Consider the following 15122-nt stretch of genomic DNA (forward strand, 5'->3'; position numbering starts at 1 on the left):
TCGCTTTCTGGGGTGAACCAAGCTTTAAACCACCTACCTTGTCTCTTTGGTCAGTATGGGGGACCTTATGATTCCCTGGGTTTCCCTTCAACCAGCAGGGGTCATGAGCTAACACAGCCCTTTCCTGAGCACACAGGGTCCTTCTGCCGCCAGACTGTCCAAGTTCAAAGCCCAGACAAGATTGAGCAGGCAAGGAGTCTAGTGGCTGGTTACATACCCTGTGCATCTCCCTTCACAGATCAACCCAGAAACAGGCTCAGATGCATGAAGCGACTAGTCCAAGCTTTGTCTTTACTTATTTTTTTAAGATTTATTTTTGTTCATATGTACGAGTGTTTTGCCTACATATGCATGTGCACTTCGTGTATGCATGGTACTTGGGGAAACCAGAAGAGGGTATTGGAATCCCGCTCTCCTTCTCCTCCCCTCCCCTCCCCTCACCTCCTCAACTTGCCACCCCCGCTGGAACTGGAGTTACAGAGAGTTATGAGCAACCATGTGGGTGCTGGGAACCAAGCCTAGGTTCTCTGCAAGAGCAACCAGCACTCTTGACTGCGGAACCACCTCTCCAGCGCTCGACCGCTAGCCTTGTGTTGATACAGACTATCTGCTACTTTCCGCTCAATTCCAGCACTCCTAGGAGTCCCGTTCTTTCAGAGAGATCCTATAATAAATGAGCCTGAATTTTCAAAAACCCGAAGCCTGGTTGCATTCCTTCTTGGTGCACTATTTTCTCCTCTGGACTTTTCTTGGTACAACATCTCCCAGTCCATACGTCAATCTAATTAAAAACAAAATAAAACAACAACAACAACATCCAGGGTCTTATTACACAACCCAGATTGACCTCAAATTTGCTCTCCTCCTTCCTCAGTCTTGCAAATGCTGGATTATAGTTGTGTGTTCCACCATGCCGAGTATTTTGATTTTTTTTTTTTTTAAGGTTTTTCGAGACAGGGTTTCTCTGTGTAACCTTGGCTGTCCTGGAACTCACTCTGTAGACGAGGGTGGCCTCGAACTCAGAAATCCGCCTGCCTCTGCCTCCCAAGTGCTGGGATTAAAGGCGTGTGCCACCACTGCCCAGCGAGTATTCTGATTTTTAAAGGTTAACATAAACAGTCTTTTAATCCTACATGACCCGTCTGGCCTCTGCCTTCATGCTTGGTTGCAGCTTGCAAAGCGGGTCACATGGCCTGCAATGGTGCTTTCGGATGTGAGCTCACAGCCACCAGTCCCTTTGCCTCGTATTCAGCCCCAGTGAACTCCTCTGCACCCTCATGCTCGGCGGTCATTTTGCTTCTCCCACAGATGAAGAAGACATCCTAGCTGGTCTTGCTGTCTTTCTGACTGCCTCCACTTCCATCTAGGCCCCCACCCACCCACCCAAAGATGCCTCAGCAGTTTCCCGTGGTACTTGGGTGTAGTTAATACCCAACTCTATCCTCATGGCCTTGCAGTACCCAGTCCTGTAGCTCCTCAGTTCTAACTGCTCTGGCCTTTCAGTGCTTTAAGCACACTCTATTTCCTCTCCTATTTTTACAGCTGGGTTTTTTAAATGACTGTTATTTTTTAAAAAACATTTATGTTATTCTATGTGCCTGTTTGTGTACCAAGGACAAGCAGGCAGCCATGGGAGTCAGAAGAGGATGACCAATCCCCAAGAACTGGAATTACAGATGGGGATAGAACCCTGTTTCTCTGTAAGAGCACCAAGTGCTCTTAACCACCGGGCCATCTCTTCAGTCCTAGTTCTTACTAGTTCTTTAAGTTCCAACTTAAACAGTCTCCATTCAGAATACCCTTTTCTGGTGACACCAGGTAAGGCTGGCTCATTTTTTTTGTCTTGGTATCTTTTTGCCTGTTGTTGTTTTTGTTAAAAAAAATTATTTGTTTATTTTATGTATATGAGTACACTGTAGCTGTCTTCAGACACACCAGAAGAGGGCATCAGATTCCATTACAGATGGTTGTGAGCCACCATGTGGTTGTTGGGAGTTGAACTCAGGGTCTCTGGAAGAGTAGTCAGTGCTCTTAACCACTGAGCCATCTCTCCAGCCCCGTCTTGGTATCTTTTTAAAAAGCCACTTCCATGTCTGTAATTTTTTGTCTTTCCTACTAATTAGATGTCTTTTGAGAGCTGTGCGTGGTGGCACATGCCTTTAGTCCCAGCTCTTGGAGGGCAGAGGAAGGCAGATCTCTGTGAGTTCAAGGCCAGTCTGGTCTACATAGTGAGTTCCAGGACAGCCAGAGCTACATGGTTAGACTATGTTAAAAAAAAAGGGGGGGGTTGGGGGAGAGGTCCCTTAAGGAGCCCATGTATTTTACCTGTTGTCACTGCATAGAAGACACTAGTTGACAGAATGATTTTTTTCTCTCTTAACATCTAAATCCTACCAAATCTCAGGGCCTTACACATGACATCCAATAAATGCTTCTTAACACACAGCCCGAATCAGTGCTGACTCTTACAGGAAGCCTTCCTTGATTCATTTCTCTTCACACATCTCATCCTGCCTTCTCTGTGGCGACCCAGAGCTTTGTCATTCTCTAACTGTAGAAGTCATCCAACCTCCATCAAGAACCCTTGAATACAGGATGCTCACCTCCCCTGCTTCAGGAACAGAAAGTATCAGACAGAATGCCTTCCCTGTGCTTTAGCTTCTCAGTTAGCAATTGTTCCTACCATTTCTGGACCTTACTCTTCCTTATGGGAACCACAGAGAAAAAGAAGAGCAACCAAAGAAAGGTGGAAATATGCTGCATGCCTCGGCTGCAGGCCTCAGTCTTCTTCCTCCTGTCCATAACTGTCTCACAAAACTATTACACATGTGCAACAATGTAAAGGGTTATATTTTACAAAGTATTCATCGGGGCAGTGGTGACGCCTTTAATCCCAGCACTGAGGAGGCAGAGGCAGGGTGATCTCTGAGCTCAAGGCCAGCCTGGTCTACAGATGGAGCTCCAGGACAGCCAGGGCTACAACAGAGAACCCTTGTCTCAAAACAAAACAAAACAAAACAAAACAAAAAACAAAACAAACAAACAAAAAAACCCCAGAAGTATTCAAACTATCTGCAAAAGGCTTCTGGCATACTGTAGGTTTTAGTTCGTTGAACTCAAAGATGGTTTGGCAAATCAGGACCCAGCCTTTAGTGAAGTCTCACCGGTGAATGTTGAGACCCAGTCCATAGCAATAAGCAATTGGGATCTTCCAAGTCCTCTTCCACACCACCCAACTTGCTTTTAGCCTGGTGTCCTGCTCCTTTTAAGTCATGAAATCTCTTCCAAGTTACATTCAAGAGCTTAAGGTTTATTTGGAGCTTTATAAGGAACACTATTCTGAGGAAACTAATCCTCTCTGGGCACACGTACTGATTAACGCCTTATTAGGTAACACGTATCTGGGAGTGGGATGGGAGGGACATGTGCTCCTCTCATGACAGAGGATGGCTTCCCTTCTGCTTAGAGAGAGCACAGGGAGTGGTCTCACCGATCCTGCTTTTCCTGGGCAAGGTGAGGCATTAGGGTGCCTTGCATCAACCTCCTATTGTATCAGTAACAGGAATTAAAAACGGACCCCTTTGATGACATCTGACAGTCCAAAGTGAGCCACCACGACACATTTGACCAGACAGGAGAAGCCAGAGCAAAAGGTGTCCCAAAGAAATCTTGAAACAAGTTTGTTTGGAGTGGAGATGCAGTGTGTGTGTGTGTGGGGGGGTGGTGGTGGGGTGGGATGGGGCGGGGTGAGGACAGAGCATTGTTAGCAGTACTCACTGACAATTTACTATTTCCTAGATTTCTGTCCCTTTCAAGTGGATGAGTCTTTTCGTGTAAAAAAGAGAAAACCCAACTCATGAAGAGTTTATGCAGCTTGTCCATGCCCATGGTGGGTAAGGACGATTAACTTGATCAGCTGGGGCCAGTGAGGGAAGGATTGATAGTATCCTTCTGATCTAATATTGTTCTAGTAACGGCAACTTTCACTCCTGGACTTACTGCTTGCCTTATGATATTAAAAACGGAGACAGCATGTAAGATTCAGGGGTAAAGTTTCAGATAAAGCACAGGATAACCCTCAACATGGGTGACCAAGCAGCTACGTCAGTGGTTCTCCCAGCCTGTGGCTCACAAGACTCTTTCACAGGGGGTCGCATATCAGAAATTTATATTACAATTCAAGACAGTAGAAAAATTACAGTTATGAAGTAGCAACAAAATAATTTTATGGTTGGTGGTCACCCTAATATAAAGAACTGTATTAAAGAGTCACAGATCATTGAGCTGAGGAATTTACTGCCACCTAGTGGTAAGCTGTGCTTGCAGCGGATATGTAGCCAAGCATATCAGGTTTGTCTGGCCCAGGTGCTACCTTAGGAGGGTCGAACCTATCAATCACACACATATCCACCTGTCTGCGTAGATTGTGCCAAGTCAGTGTAACAGGGGAACCAAGAGCAGCAATTCCTGTGTTCTTAGGACAAAATCCGACTTTTTTTTTTTTTTTTTTTTTTTTTTTGCCTGATACCTGGCTTGCTGGCTGGACATCTACTCATCTGTACCCCAGCACATCTGATCCAGGAAGAAAGGCTCATGTCATACAGCCTGTTTTCTCAAGTTCCCAGTGCACATCTGGTGCAAAGGACTGTTGACTTGAGTATAAGTGACCATTTTTAATCCAAGTTTACCATCAGTCAGAACAAGAAAGGCAGAACAAGACAAGATTAAGAAGCAGTTTATTTGAATACTCTATGTAGTAAACATTTGAAGGGGTGGGTGAACTAGAAGAGACTCCTTGGAGACCCTTCCAGGCAAGGTAAAGGGGCCCTGGGTCAGTGACCTGTTCATAGAGCAGTGGATGCCCGGAACTTCTGTGTCAAACAGAACACAGCAGCCGTGAGGGCCGTACACTGGCGGGCCAAGAGTTTCACGCTGAGGTCATGGTAGCCTCTCTCACAGGTGAGTTTCGCGGCCTCTACAAATTGGTGGTAGGTGTATACTACGTCCCTCAGGTTCCCAGCCACTTCCCTGTGCCGGGTGGAGCAGCGGCTACAGTCTGTGAACTGGAAGCAGAGGCCGGCTAGCTGGACCAGGTGTTGGAAAGTGACCCGCACGGCACCTTGCATCTCCTCGGGGGATTGGTCCATTCTGATCACGTGTTGACAGCTGGATAGGAGCTTCTGTGAACCCATGCATAGGCGGCTCCGGCTTTCTGAAAAATGCCAGGTGCACTTGTCAGGGGGGTGTTTGTTTCCAACCCCCCAGGAAGCTTCTAAAATGTCCTGTAGCTCCAGCAGGCTCTCTGTGAGTTGGACAAAGCCCTCGGGGGCATTTGCGGGGGCAGTTTTCAGCTGTCTCAGAGCCCTGGAGCAGTACTCTGGCCAGATGTGGCTTTTCCTGGACAGGGGTGTGGTGCAGCTGTAGGCACGGGCTGCTCTCCAGGGCAGAGTCACCTGGCTTCCTGCAGAGGGTGGAGACGTAAGGGGGGCATCAGAGTGTGTCTGTGAGTCCCCGTCTTCTTCCTCTGTCTCGGGCTGCAGGCCACGGAAGCATGTAGCATAGGAGAACTGACATCTGCAGTGCTCTAGGCCAATCCCAGCAGGCACCACTTCATTCATGCCAGCGAAACTGAAGGAGGTGGCCCTGCTGAGGCTGGTAGAGCCTTCAGGATGGCTCTCTGGGGCAAAGCACAGGAAAGACCGCTCAGGCGGAAGACAGATGATAGGACTATCACCTTTGCTCTCTGCTGGTGAGCCGTGGCCTGAATCTGCCGAGCGGGGCTCTTCTTGACATGGTGAAAGCTTCGGCAGGGAAGGTACTGTAAGGACACAGACCTGCTGAGAAGTGTCCACGGGGACTGAGTCTTCCTCCGTCACGTGGTCAAGCTGCTCTGCCTTGATTGTCTCTGGAGGGAAGGCTAACTGAATGGTCTGTTCCCCAAGTAAGAAATCAGGGCTCAAGTCCAGTTCTGTCAATAGCTCCTGCTCCTGGGCTTGGCTGGCCTGACCTATAGCTTCTCTGTTTTCCCCTTCAGAGTTGGGTGAGATCTGCCCTCTCCCTGTTACAGGAGGTTCTGAGCCGAGGGAGCTGCTTATGTCACCAGCTGGAGCACTAACGGCAAGGGCCTGTGGAACATTATCTAACTCGTCACCTTTGAAATCACCCAAGTCCTCCCCTAATCCCTGGAACAGGCTGGGGCCATTTTTGTGTGTAACTTCACTGTCACCATCCAAGGACAGCTGTCCTTGTTGCACCTCGTCTGCAGTCAAGGCTGTCTCTTCAGCATTCACTTCACATTTGCCACTGGTGGGCCCATCTTCAGGACACAAGGGCCCTGTGATTTTGGGGGTAACCTCTTGTATGTGATTTATTAAGAAAGATCCTGACCCCATTTCTGATTGCACTTCTTCCAGCTCTGATGTGTCTTTTTGAGGAATGTGGTGTGGCCCTGGGCTGTCTGGATTAGGGTCAGCACTAGAGAGAGGAAGGGTGCTAACCTCAGGCACTACAGTGAGTTCTTTAGGGGTGGTACCACCTGGGTCTTGACCTGGAGATACAATTTGAAAAGGCCTGACCTGAGCAGCCTGTGGGCTGGAAGAACCTATGTTGGAATGATGGGGGTTGTGAAGGATGCTTGCTGAGGAGCCATCAGTGGTGACAGCCAAGGGACTAGCCTCAAGATTCTCTGTGTTGCTGGGGTCAATTCGTAGGCGAATGGCAGAGATAGAAGACACTCGAGAATCAATGACTGACTTGGTTTCCATGGTCTCTGGCTCCATCTCCATGATCCTGGAGGCTGGATTTTTGCTCTTTGTCTCCCTCAAGGAAGCCAGCAACCCCAAGGCCTTGGTCTCCAGGAGGCCTGGCTCACCTTGCATGTCCTGCAGGGAGGACACAGTTGGGGAGGGGGCAGTGAGGGTCAGGTAGGGCTCTCTGTCATAGTAGCACACATCATCCATGTTTTCTTGGGAGGCAGATGACTCCAGGGGGAAGGAGACCTGGGAGGTGTGATCCGTCTGTAGGAAGGACCTTCTTTTCCTCAGGGACTTGGCATATTTCTTCACCCCTCCCTGCCTGCTCGGCTCTCCTCCCTCTGGGCCTGGATGTAGGCTTTCCTCGGAGCCATGGGTTCTAGACTGACTCTGCAACCTCTTGGCACTAGGATCGGCAGCTCTGGACCCTGCAAATCAAGACAAGGAAAATCACATTAAGCACGGACAGGCAGAGAGGTTGTCCATGCTTGGGTAAGCACGTTGGCTTGTGTAGACTCAAGTCCTAAACCTTGGACAAGCTAACTTTTCACTTCCCCGTCTCCTCATCTGGCAGATGGGGATAATGATTGTGGTAGACACTTGTTGTTGCTTGTCTAAGACCCATTTACTCCCTTTTAGTTAGAGCACGCTGAAGTTCTTTTCGCGGTGTGATACTTCCCCAGTGGTTGAACGCTGGTTGCCATCAGTGGTGCTGGAGAGCTAGCTCAGAACCCTATGCATGCTGGGTAAGTACTCTAACACACGTACTACCACTCTCAGACCATAGTGCATTTACAGCAGTGAAGAGATGAGATTCACAGTCCAGGCACTCAGCTACAAATTCTCCAGAATCTCAAAAACAAGCACATATTATTTTTTTTAAAAAGGTGTTAGAGGGATGGTTTGGCAGTTAAGTGCATTGGTTGCTCTTCCAGAGGACCTGGGTTCAATTCCCAGATGTTCCATGGCTACTCAAAACCAATTGTAACTCCAGTTCTAGGGGATCTGATGCCTTTACTGGCCCCTGTAGACACCACACACACACAGAACACAGACATATACAGGGAAACACCCATAGACATAAAACTATTTTAAAATAAAAAAAAATAAAAATAAATGTGATGGTCCATGTCTATAATCTTAGCATTGAGGAGACCAAACAGGGTTAAGGCCAGTCTAGGCTATATATTTGAGTTTCTAGTCAACCTGGGCGACAAACGTATCAAGACGGTGAAACTCAATAACTTAATAATAATAATTACAAGTCATTGTTTATAGCCACAATACCCTGACAATACAGCCAAGGGACTCTGCTGCAAAGACTTCTGGCCTGGCTTCATGGTGATGTTAATTCATGCCCATTGGTGCTGCTATTTCTGTTGATACTTTTATTTTACACGTGACGGGTGTGAGGGTGCATGGCAGGGACCCTGTCATGAGGGGTTTGCGCTCGATGGAATAATCTTTCTCAGGAGAAGCAGCGTGTGAAAAGTGAGAAGGAATCAGGATCACATGTTAGCAGGAACTCGGAGGCTCCTACACTCCAACCCACTTGAGTGGGACTGAATAGCTTATCAAAGTCTAGGCTGTCCCTCAGACCTGCAACGTCGGAACTGCTGAAGTTAACGCTGAGGAATTGTCAGACTTTAAACAAGGTTCCTCAGGCGATTGTGAGCTGCAGCCATGTTTGGGAGGTGCTGCCTTGACTGATGGTGAGAATTTGTGGAGCTTGCCATGATTCAGGAGCTGGATTGAAACCCAGGTACAAGAGTCTCAGTTCTAAGTTCTGTGCTTAACACCACACTCATCCCCTGCCTGTAAAAGGGTATCTCCTATGGAATTAAGTTCTGGACTGGGTCCCTGTAAAAGATTCCCACCTGCCAGTTCTAGCCACATCCCTCACCCTGCTCCTAGTATAAGGGCAGGGGTCAGGGAGAGCCAGGAGGAGGTTAGTTAGCCTAGTTGTCCAGTGTAGGGCAGCATACCCATTGCTGTTCTGATCCCATAGTCTACACAGAGAGTTCCAGGACAGCCAAGAGCACACAGTGAGACAACAACAGGGGAAACAAAGGTCAGTCCCCAACAAACAAAAAGAAAATTAATCAAGTCAAGGTAAATGGTGGTGAGTTCACTCATTCATTTAGTGATGATGCCCAGGTGCTGTGTGCTGGGGACACCTTCCTGCACATGAGGAGCTTTCTCATAACCATACAGATGAATGTGTAACTGCAGGCAGTGCCGAGGTACAGGTAGAATGCCATCACTGCTGGCATGAACCCATGACTGAGATACACAGCTGGCTCTGGTCTGGTAAACATGGAAAATGTTCTCTGAAGAAGGGAACCCTCAGCTGAGACTGGACAGCTGATGGGCAACCAGGTGAAGACCAGGGCAGACAGAGTGACAGGTGCATGGGCAACCAGGTGAAGACCAGGGCAGACAGAGTGACAGGTGCAAAGGCCAGCTGAGATGAGGGAAAGGGGAGGGAGCAGGAAGGGAGACAAACAGGCAGAGGGTACCACATAGAGAGGGCGCCCTCAGGAGCTGAGCTGGCTATTCTGCCAACAGCAATGAGAACCACAAGAGGGCAGTATCAGAGAGGCACAGAAGAGGGCTGAGGCTCAGACTGCCATGTCTATGCTGCTTTCCAGTGTTTTTAACCTCAAAGAGTGGAGACAGTTCAGGTGACCTTTTGTACATATGTGTGTCCTGCAAGACTTTCTGGTTAATTCAGGAAGTCTTTCTGTGTGGAAAGACTTTACATTGGTGTTTTGTTTGTTTGGGATCATGATTATAGATTTAAAACCTCACAATCTTGGTTGGGAACCATATGAGGAACCCAGCCAACATATCCCCAACCTTCTGAGGTCAGGGACCCTTGGACTCTCTAAGGCCATCAAACACCACTGATGGCCCGTGTTGCTGCTCCAACGCCCGATTCCAAGTACCCCCAGGACCTGTAGAGGCTTAGCTACTCTCTCTACTGGGCACTCCATTCTTTTCTTGTGAGTCTTGTACTCCTGACAAGGTCCAGCCTAGTTGACACCTCTTCTGGTAAGCCTTCCCTGGTTCCCACAGAGGGATGAATTCCTCTCATTGTCCCTGCCCACCAGTCTCCAAACCTTCCTTGCAGCCCTGACTCAAGCCCATGAGGCTTATAAGTTGGTCCATGGACTCAAGAGTAGGGGAGGCTGTATCTTGCTCTTGAGCTGGCCCTGTGCTCTTAGAAGCCAGCTAAGGGTACAGATCTGCTGGGATTGTGGGGTGGGGGAGGGTTATTAGGGGATCACCTGAGAGTGTGTCTGGTGGCGTGAGTTTGTCAGCTGCGTCATAGTACTCCTCATCTGAGCTGCCATCCTCAAAGGCCAGTGCGGGCAGTGCGGGCAGTGCGGGCAGTGCGGGCAGGGCCAGGGTTTCCAGCATGGAGCCAGGCTGAGCCTCCATCCAACCCTGATGACACCATGGAGGCGGTGCAGCTCCCTGCCGGGCAGCTGTGCTCTCTGAGCCTGAATCACTCAGGTGGCTCCCTGGGGAGACACTGGAACACAGGCTGTAGTAGTCAGTCCGGCTGCCCTCGTATAACCTGGGGTCTAGCCTGCTCATGCTCAGTTCTGGTACCCAGCTGCAAGCCTCTGAAGCAAGGCCCTGGAGACCTTCTATCTTCTGGCACTGAGGATTGGTGTTCTGGGGCAGGTCCAGCAAACACAGGAAACCACTGGTCTTGAGCCTGCTGTTCTCCTCTTGGCTGTCAGTATCAAGGCCCCTTGAGAAGCCTGGTGGGCCAAAGTGGAAGAAGCTGGTCCCGCTGGAGGAGCACGCATCTAAGTCGTCCTCTTCCAGTGCGTCCATGGACTCACTAGACCCGCTGGTCCTGCAGCCTCTGCTCTCAGTGTTGGCTGAGTCCGATGCCTCGGATTCAGCACTGTCTGTCATGCTGCTGGCCCCGCAAGTGCTTGGGCCTCTCCTGGTCACCTCGGGTGTGGGGCTGTCTCCAGGGGTCTGCTCCTCTCTGGCAAATGGTCTGCAGAGGCTCAGCTTCACTAGGCATCGGTCAGAAAGGGGCTCCAGTACACAGTCCACTTCAGAGGACTCCTCTGAGTCACTGCAGGCCCTGGACTCGTAGCCTGTGATAGACCGGGACACTGAGAGTTACAAATTGTTCAGGTCTGACAGATACCTGTGTGTCCTGCTTCCTGTTATCCTGCTGCAGTGGAAAAATACAGAAAGTGACTGACCTAAATCATACTAGATTGACTAATACCAAGACCTAAAAGGAGGACACATCACTGTGCTACCTGTCCTTCATCTGTCTGAGTCACCTAAGGAGACAGAGTGAGTCCTTCTTTTCTTCCAAGGAGACCCCTCTGTCTGTCAAAGAGTGGTGGATATTCACTTGTTTCTCCCTTGTACTCTCAGCATTTCCTCAAATACCTCCCCTGTGGCAGCAGAAGATCAAAATCATATGGGGCACCAAATGTGAAATGCAAACTAGATGCTTGGCCTCTCCCTGAGATGTGCATCAGAGAGCATGTGAGTGGGGCCTGAGGCACCTAGGTGGCCTTGGGGACTCTGCTGGGACGGGCCTTTAGGACAGTGGAGATGCATCTAGCTGCTGGTACCTGGGAAGGCTATGTATGATGGAGAGAGGCAGCATCAGGCTAGGTTTCATGTTTTTCCCCCAACGCCCTCTGGGATGATCCCCTAAGAACATCTCTCTGCTTGGCCCTTCCTCCTGGATTCTCCTCCTACAGGGAAGAGCCGACGTTCCATCATGAGGGATTCTCATAGTGTGTCCTTGTTGCTCCTATCACAGAGAGACCCTGACCCCTCTCCGTGTGTCCTCACACTGTGGCTCTGACCCCTCCCTTGTTACAGCCATCACAGTATGGCTGGTCCATACCCCAGCAGACTGGCTGTCCTCTGCAGCCTCCCCAAACCTTGGTCTAGTGTCATGACTCCATGTTCCCTCTCCTCAAATGAGCCCCCTCTTTTCTTTTTTTTTTTTTGTTTTGGTTTTTCGAGACAGGGTTTCTCTGTGTAGCCCTGGCTGTCCTGGAACTCACTCTGTAGACCAGGCTGGCCTCGAACTCAGAAATCCACCTGCCTCTGCCTCCCGAATGCTGGGATTAAAGGTGTGCACCACCACCTCCCGGCCGAGCCCCCTCTTTTCATCTGCTTGGCTCCAGGGTGTTCTTCAGGAACCGAGCCTCCAGTGCACTGTCTCTGAGCTGTCTCCAGTGCACAGTTCCTCCCAGCACACCCTCCAAACCAGCATCACTCCTACTCTGTGCTGTTTCCCCGACCAGACTCTGAGCTGTTGCTCACTCAGAAATGCTTGGCGAAAGCAAAGGAAGGGTACTCAAAGTTCATCACTTCCTAACGACAGCTGGCCCTTCAGAGCCCTAGGATTCGTATGTGTGGATTTGTCCATAGGCTCAACATAGAGTAAAATACATCCATGCTAAACACTTACGAGCCTTTCCTCTTGTCATGACAACTCCAACAACACGGTATGACAATGGCACACTAAAGTATAAATGATGGGAGTATAGCTCAGTGGCAGAGCATTTGACTGTAATATAAATTATTATATTTATACAGACATATATAAATTGCCATGTGCTGTTAGCTGTTGTTAAGTGCTCACTCAGAAAACAAGAGATGACTCCTCCACTCAAACGTGTTTATTTTGAATTTCCCCCAGAACCCTCTGCTCTGGATCAGGTTGGCCCCATGCTCCATCACAGGGAAAAGAACGGCAAACTGCTGAGGGACTTAGAAAAACTGTTCCTGAGAACAGCCAGAAGGCCAAACGTTTCAAACCAAGATTGCTATTGTTTATCTCATGGTATTAAAAACGACTACAAAAAAAAAAAAAAAAAAAAAAAGACTGCAGTGGGAATGAAAAACCAGACACTTCTCCATGGAGAAGACATTCTGCCTGGCACCCCCTTTATCAATCAGGGTTCCAAGATGACTATCTTTACAAGGCTTCTCCATTCACTCCTGCTGAATAACCTAAGTGCCGAATCTGATGTTCTGCTATACATTTGCTGCTTGCTGTTTTGTTCTTTTACTTTTGGTTGCTATAGGCTAATAAACTCACTCCTTCAGAACTGAGAGCACAGGTTGGTCTCAGGACCAGTCTCTGTATGAAACACTGACAACAGGATAGGTAATCTAGAGTTTTACGTGAAGGATATGCAGGACATGTGTAGTAACATTTTGGAATTTTAGAAATATAAGGATGTGCTTTCACTTTACTATCAGGTGTAGGGATGAGGGGCTGCTTCGGACCGTCTGCAGTGCCGATGTGCCTCGTTCTTGAGCAGAGGCATGCTTTGCCAGCTGCAGATAGTTTCTGCGATTCTGTGATATTTGGAATTCTGGGAACTTTTCAGAGGATACACAAATGCTAGAGCCCCAATATGATCATTCATGGGGGCTGGTTGTGGTTTATTAGTAGTTGTTCTCTCTCTCTCTCTCTCTCTCTCTCTCTCTCTCTCTCTTTCTCTCTCTCTCTCTCTCTCTCTCTGCTCTCTCCTTCTTTCTCTCCTATCTAGTGATCGAGGGTGAAACCAGGGGGATAAAGGGTGGGAAAGGAGGAACCCATAAAGTAGCAAAGACTGGCTACAGATATATATAGGTTATATATAAATTATTTCATGGAAAGAATTGAACATGTATGGATTTTGGTAGGCACCAAGGGTTGTGGGATTTATCTCCTGTGGTTACCACAGAGAGCATGGATGACTGCGTCTCTTTATCCAATCATCTGTTCTGGAATGATCTATGCCTATTTTGTCTATGTGGAGGAAACACTACATATTGGTAAGCTCCTGAGCACTACTGCCTATGTCCACATCAGCAACACCATGCTAAACATGTAAGGCTGAGAATTTCTATCACACTTCAAGAGAATGAGACAGAGCACAAAGGTGTGGTGAGAACCAAGTCACCCTCGTTCTAAAAGTGACATCTCCTCTTGCTGAAAGACAAGATCTTAGAGATGGTTTGGGGAAACTCTACAGGGAATTGGAGACCTAGCATTCCCTGGCATTTAGGACAATTCCAAATACTAAGAAAGTGTCTCTAATATTTAAGAAAGATTAATGGCTCAGTTGGAAACAAAGGGGCCTGTCCTGACTGGGCAAAGACTCAGCACCTTACCTTCTTCAGCAGACACCCGGTGAGTCTGCTGTCTGTTTCCAGACCAGAGGAAGACAGAGTTACTTGGGTCCACAAACAGTCTGTAGTACCCAGCGATCAAGCAGGCCAGGTCTTTTGCACTGCTGGATTCCAGCAACAAAGTCAGAACCTGTGAAAGCAAACAGAACATTTCTGTTTGTAGACGACCAAGATACAACAAGGCCTTAAGGGGCCAAAGAGAGATACTAAGCCATGTCCACAGACTGGCTCCTACTGGTCCATATTCTCATACATTGGCTCCTTTCTTTCTATCCTGTGTCCCACCCTACCCTACCTGCCCTACCCACACAGCCAGTCCCTTAAGGACTGGGAAGAGTGGAAGAATGACAGAATACAGACAGGATGGTAAAAACACAGTGCTTTTCTTGGGGACAGTGGATGAAATCAAGGGAGGGACCAGTGACCACAGGAACTTCCAGAAAGGCTCCAGGCTGGGTTCTGCCTTCTGTGATAGGTCAGGTCTTTAAGGGTCAGGGTGGACGAGGCAAGTAGGGTGGGGTGGGATAGAGGATGTAACAAAAGGAGACAATGTATATAGATTACATATGAGGGACCCACTGTGTGTCAGGAGGCACCCTGAACTATTATTTACCCATTTCAACGAGTTCACCCAACAAACTCTGGGTGCAGAGTTTTTCATCAATCCAACACATGGGCCAACTAACAGGACAAAACCTTGTCAAGAGCTTCTTGGGGTAATGCAGGCTCGATTCACCACTCTCCACCAGAGGCAGCTCCTTTGAGCCAGATCAGCAGTGGGCTTTACTACTGCTCAAATCTCGTATGAACTACCCTAGAATATTTTACACCAATCTCCAGGAGCCAAACTGAGGCAGTCTTCGCTGTGTTACCTTCACGTCCTGAAGGTAGACCTTGACCATGCTCACTTTCTCGGACTCTTCTGCCAGCTCCACACGGCTGATGTTGGCAAACTCTGCCAGTGTGGACATGATGTTGAGCTTGCTATTGATGATCTGGCTAATCCCGTACTTGGCCCCAACCAGAAGAGCAATGTAGGATTCTCTATCCTGTAACTGCAGAAGAGGGGAAGGGAAATTAGTTTCTCTTCACAAGCTTGTGAAAACACAAACACAGGGCTGGAGAGATGGCTCAGTGGTTAAGAGCACTGATTGCTCTTCCAGAGGTCCTGAGTTCAATTCC

At 48.5% G+C, this 15122-nt stretch overlaps 1 protein-coding gene across 1 annotated transcript in view; it reads right to left on the reverse strand.

The window, feature by feature from the left end:
- Nucleotides 1-4719: 4719 nt before the first annotated feature.
- Frmpd1 (FERM and PDZ domain containing 1) overlaps nt 4720-15122 on the reverse strand; it is a 164816-nt gene continuing 154413 nt past the window's right edge. The window contains exons 14-17 of the mRNA XM_028770261.1: nt 14813-14995; nt 13923-14070; nt 10043-10876; nt 4720-7180 (exon numbers count right to left, since the gene is read on the reverse strand). Of these exons, the coding sequence (XP_028626094.1) occupies nt 4845-7180; nt 10043-10876; nt 13923-14070; nt 14813-14995 (3501 nt within the window). The 3' untranslated portion in view covers nt 4720-4844. The remainder of the gene's footprint in view (nt 7181-10042; nt 10877-13922; nt 14071-14812; nt 14996-15122) is intronic.

The sequence above is a fragment of the Grammomys surdaster genome, unplaced genomic scaffold, assembly GCF_004785775.1.
Source record: "Grammomys surdaster isolate TR1022 unplaced genomic scaffold, NIH_TR_1.0 199, whole genome shotgun sequence".
In the NCBI taxonomy this organism is placed as follows: Eukaryota; Metazoa; Chordata; class Mammalia; order Rodentia; family Muridae; genus Grammomys; species Grammomys surdaster.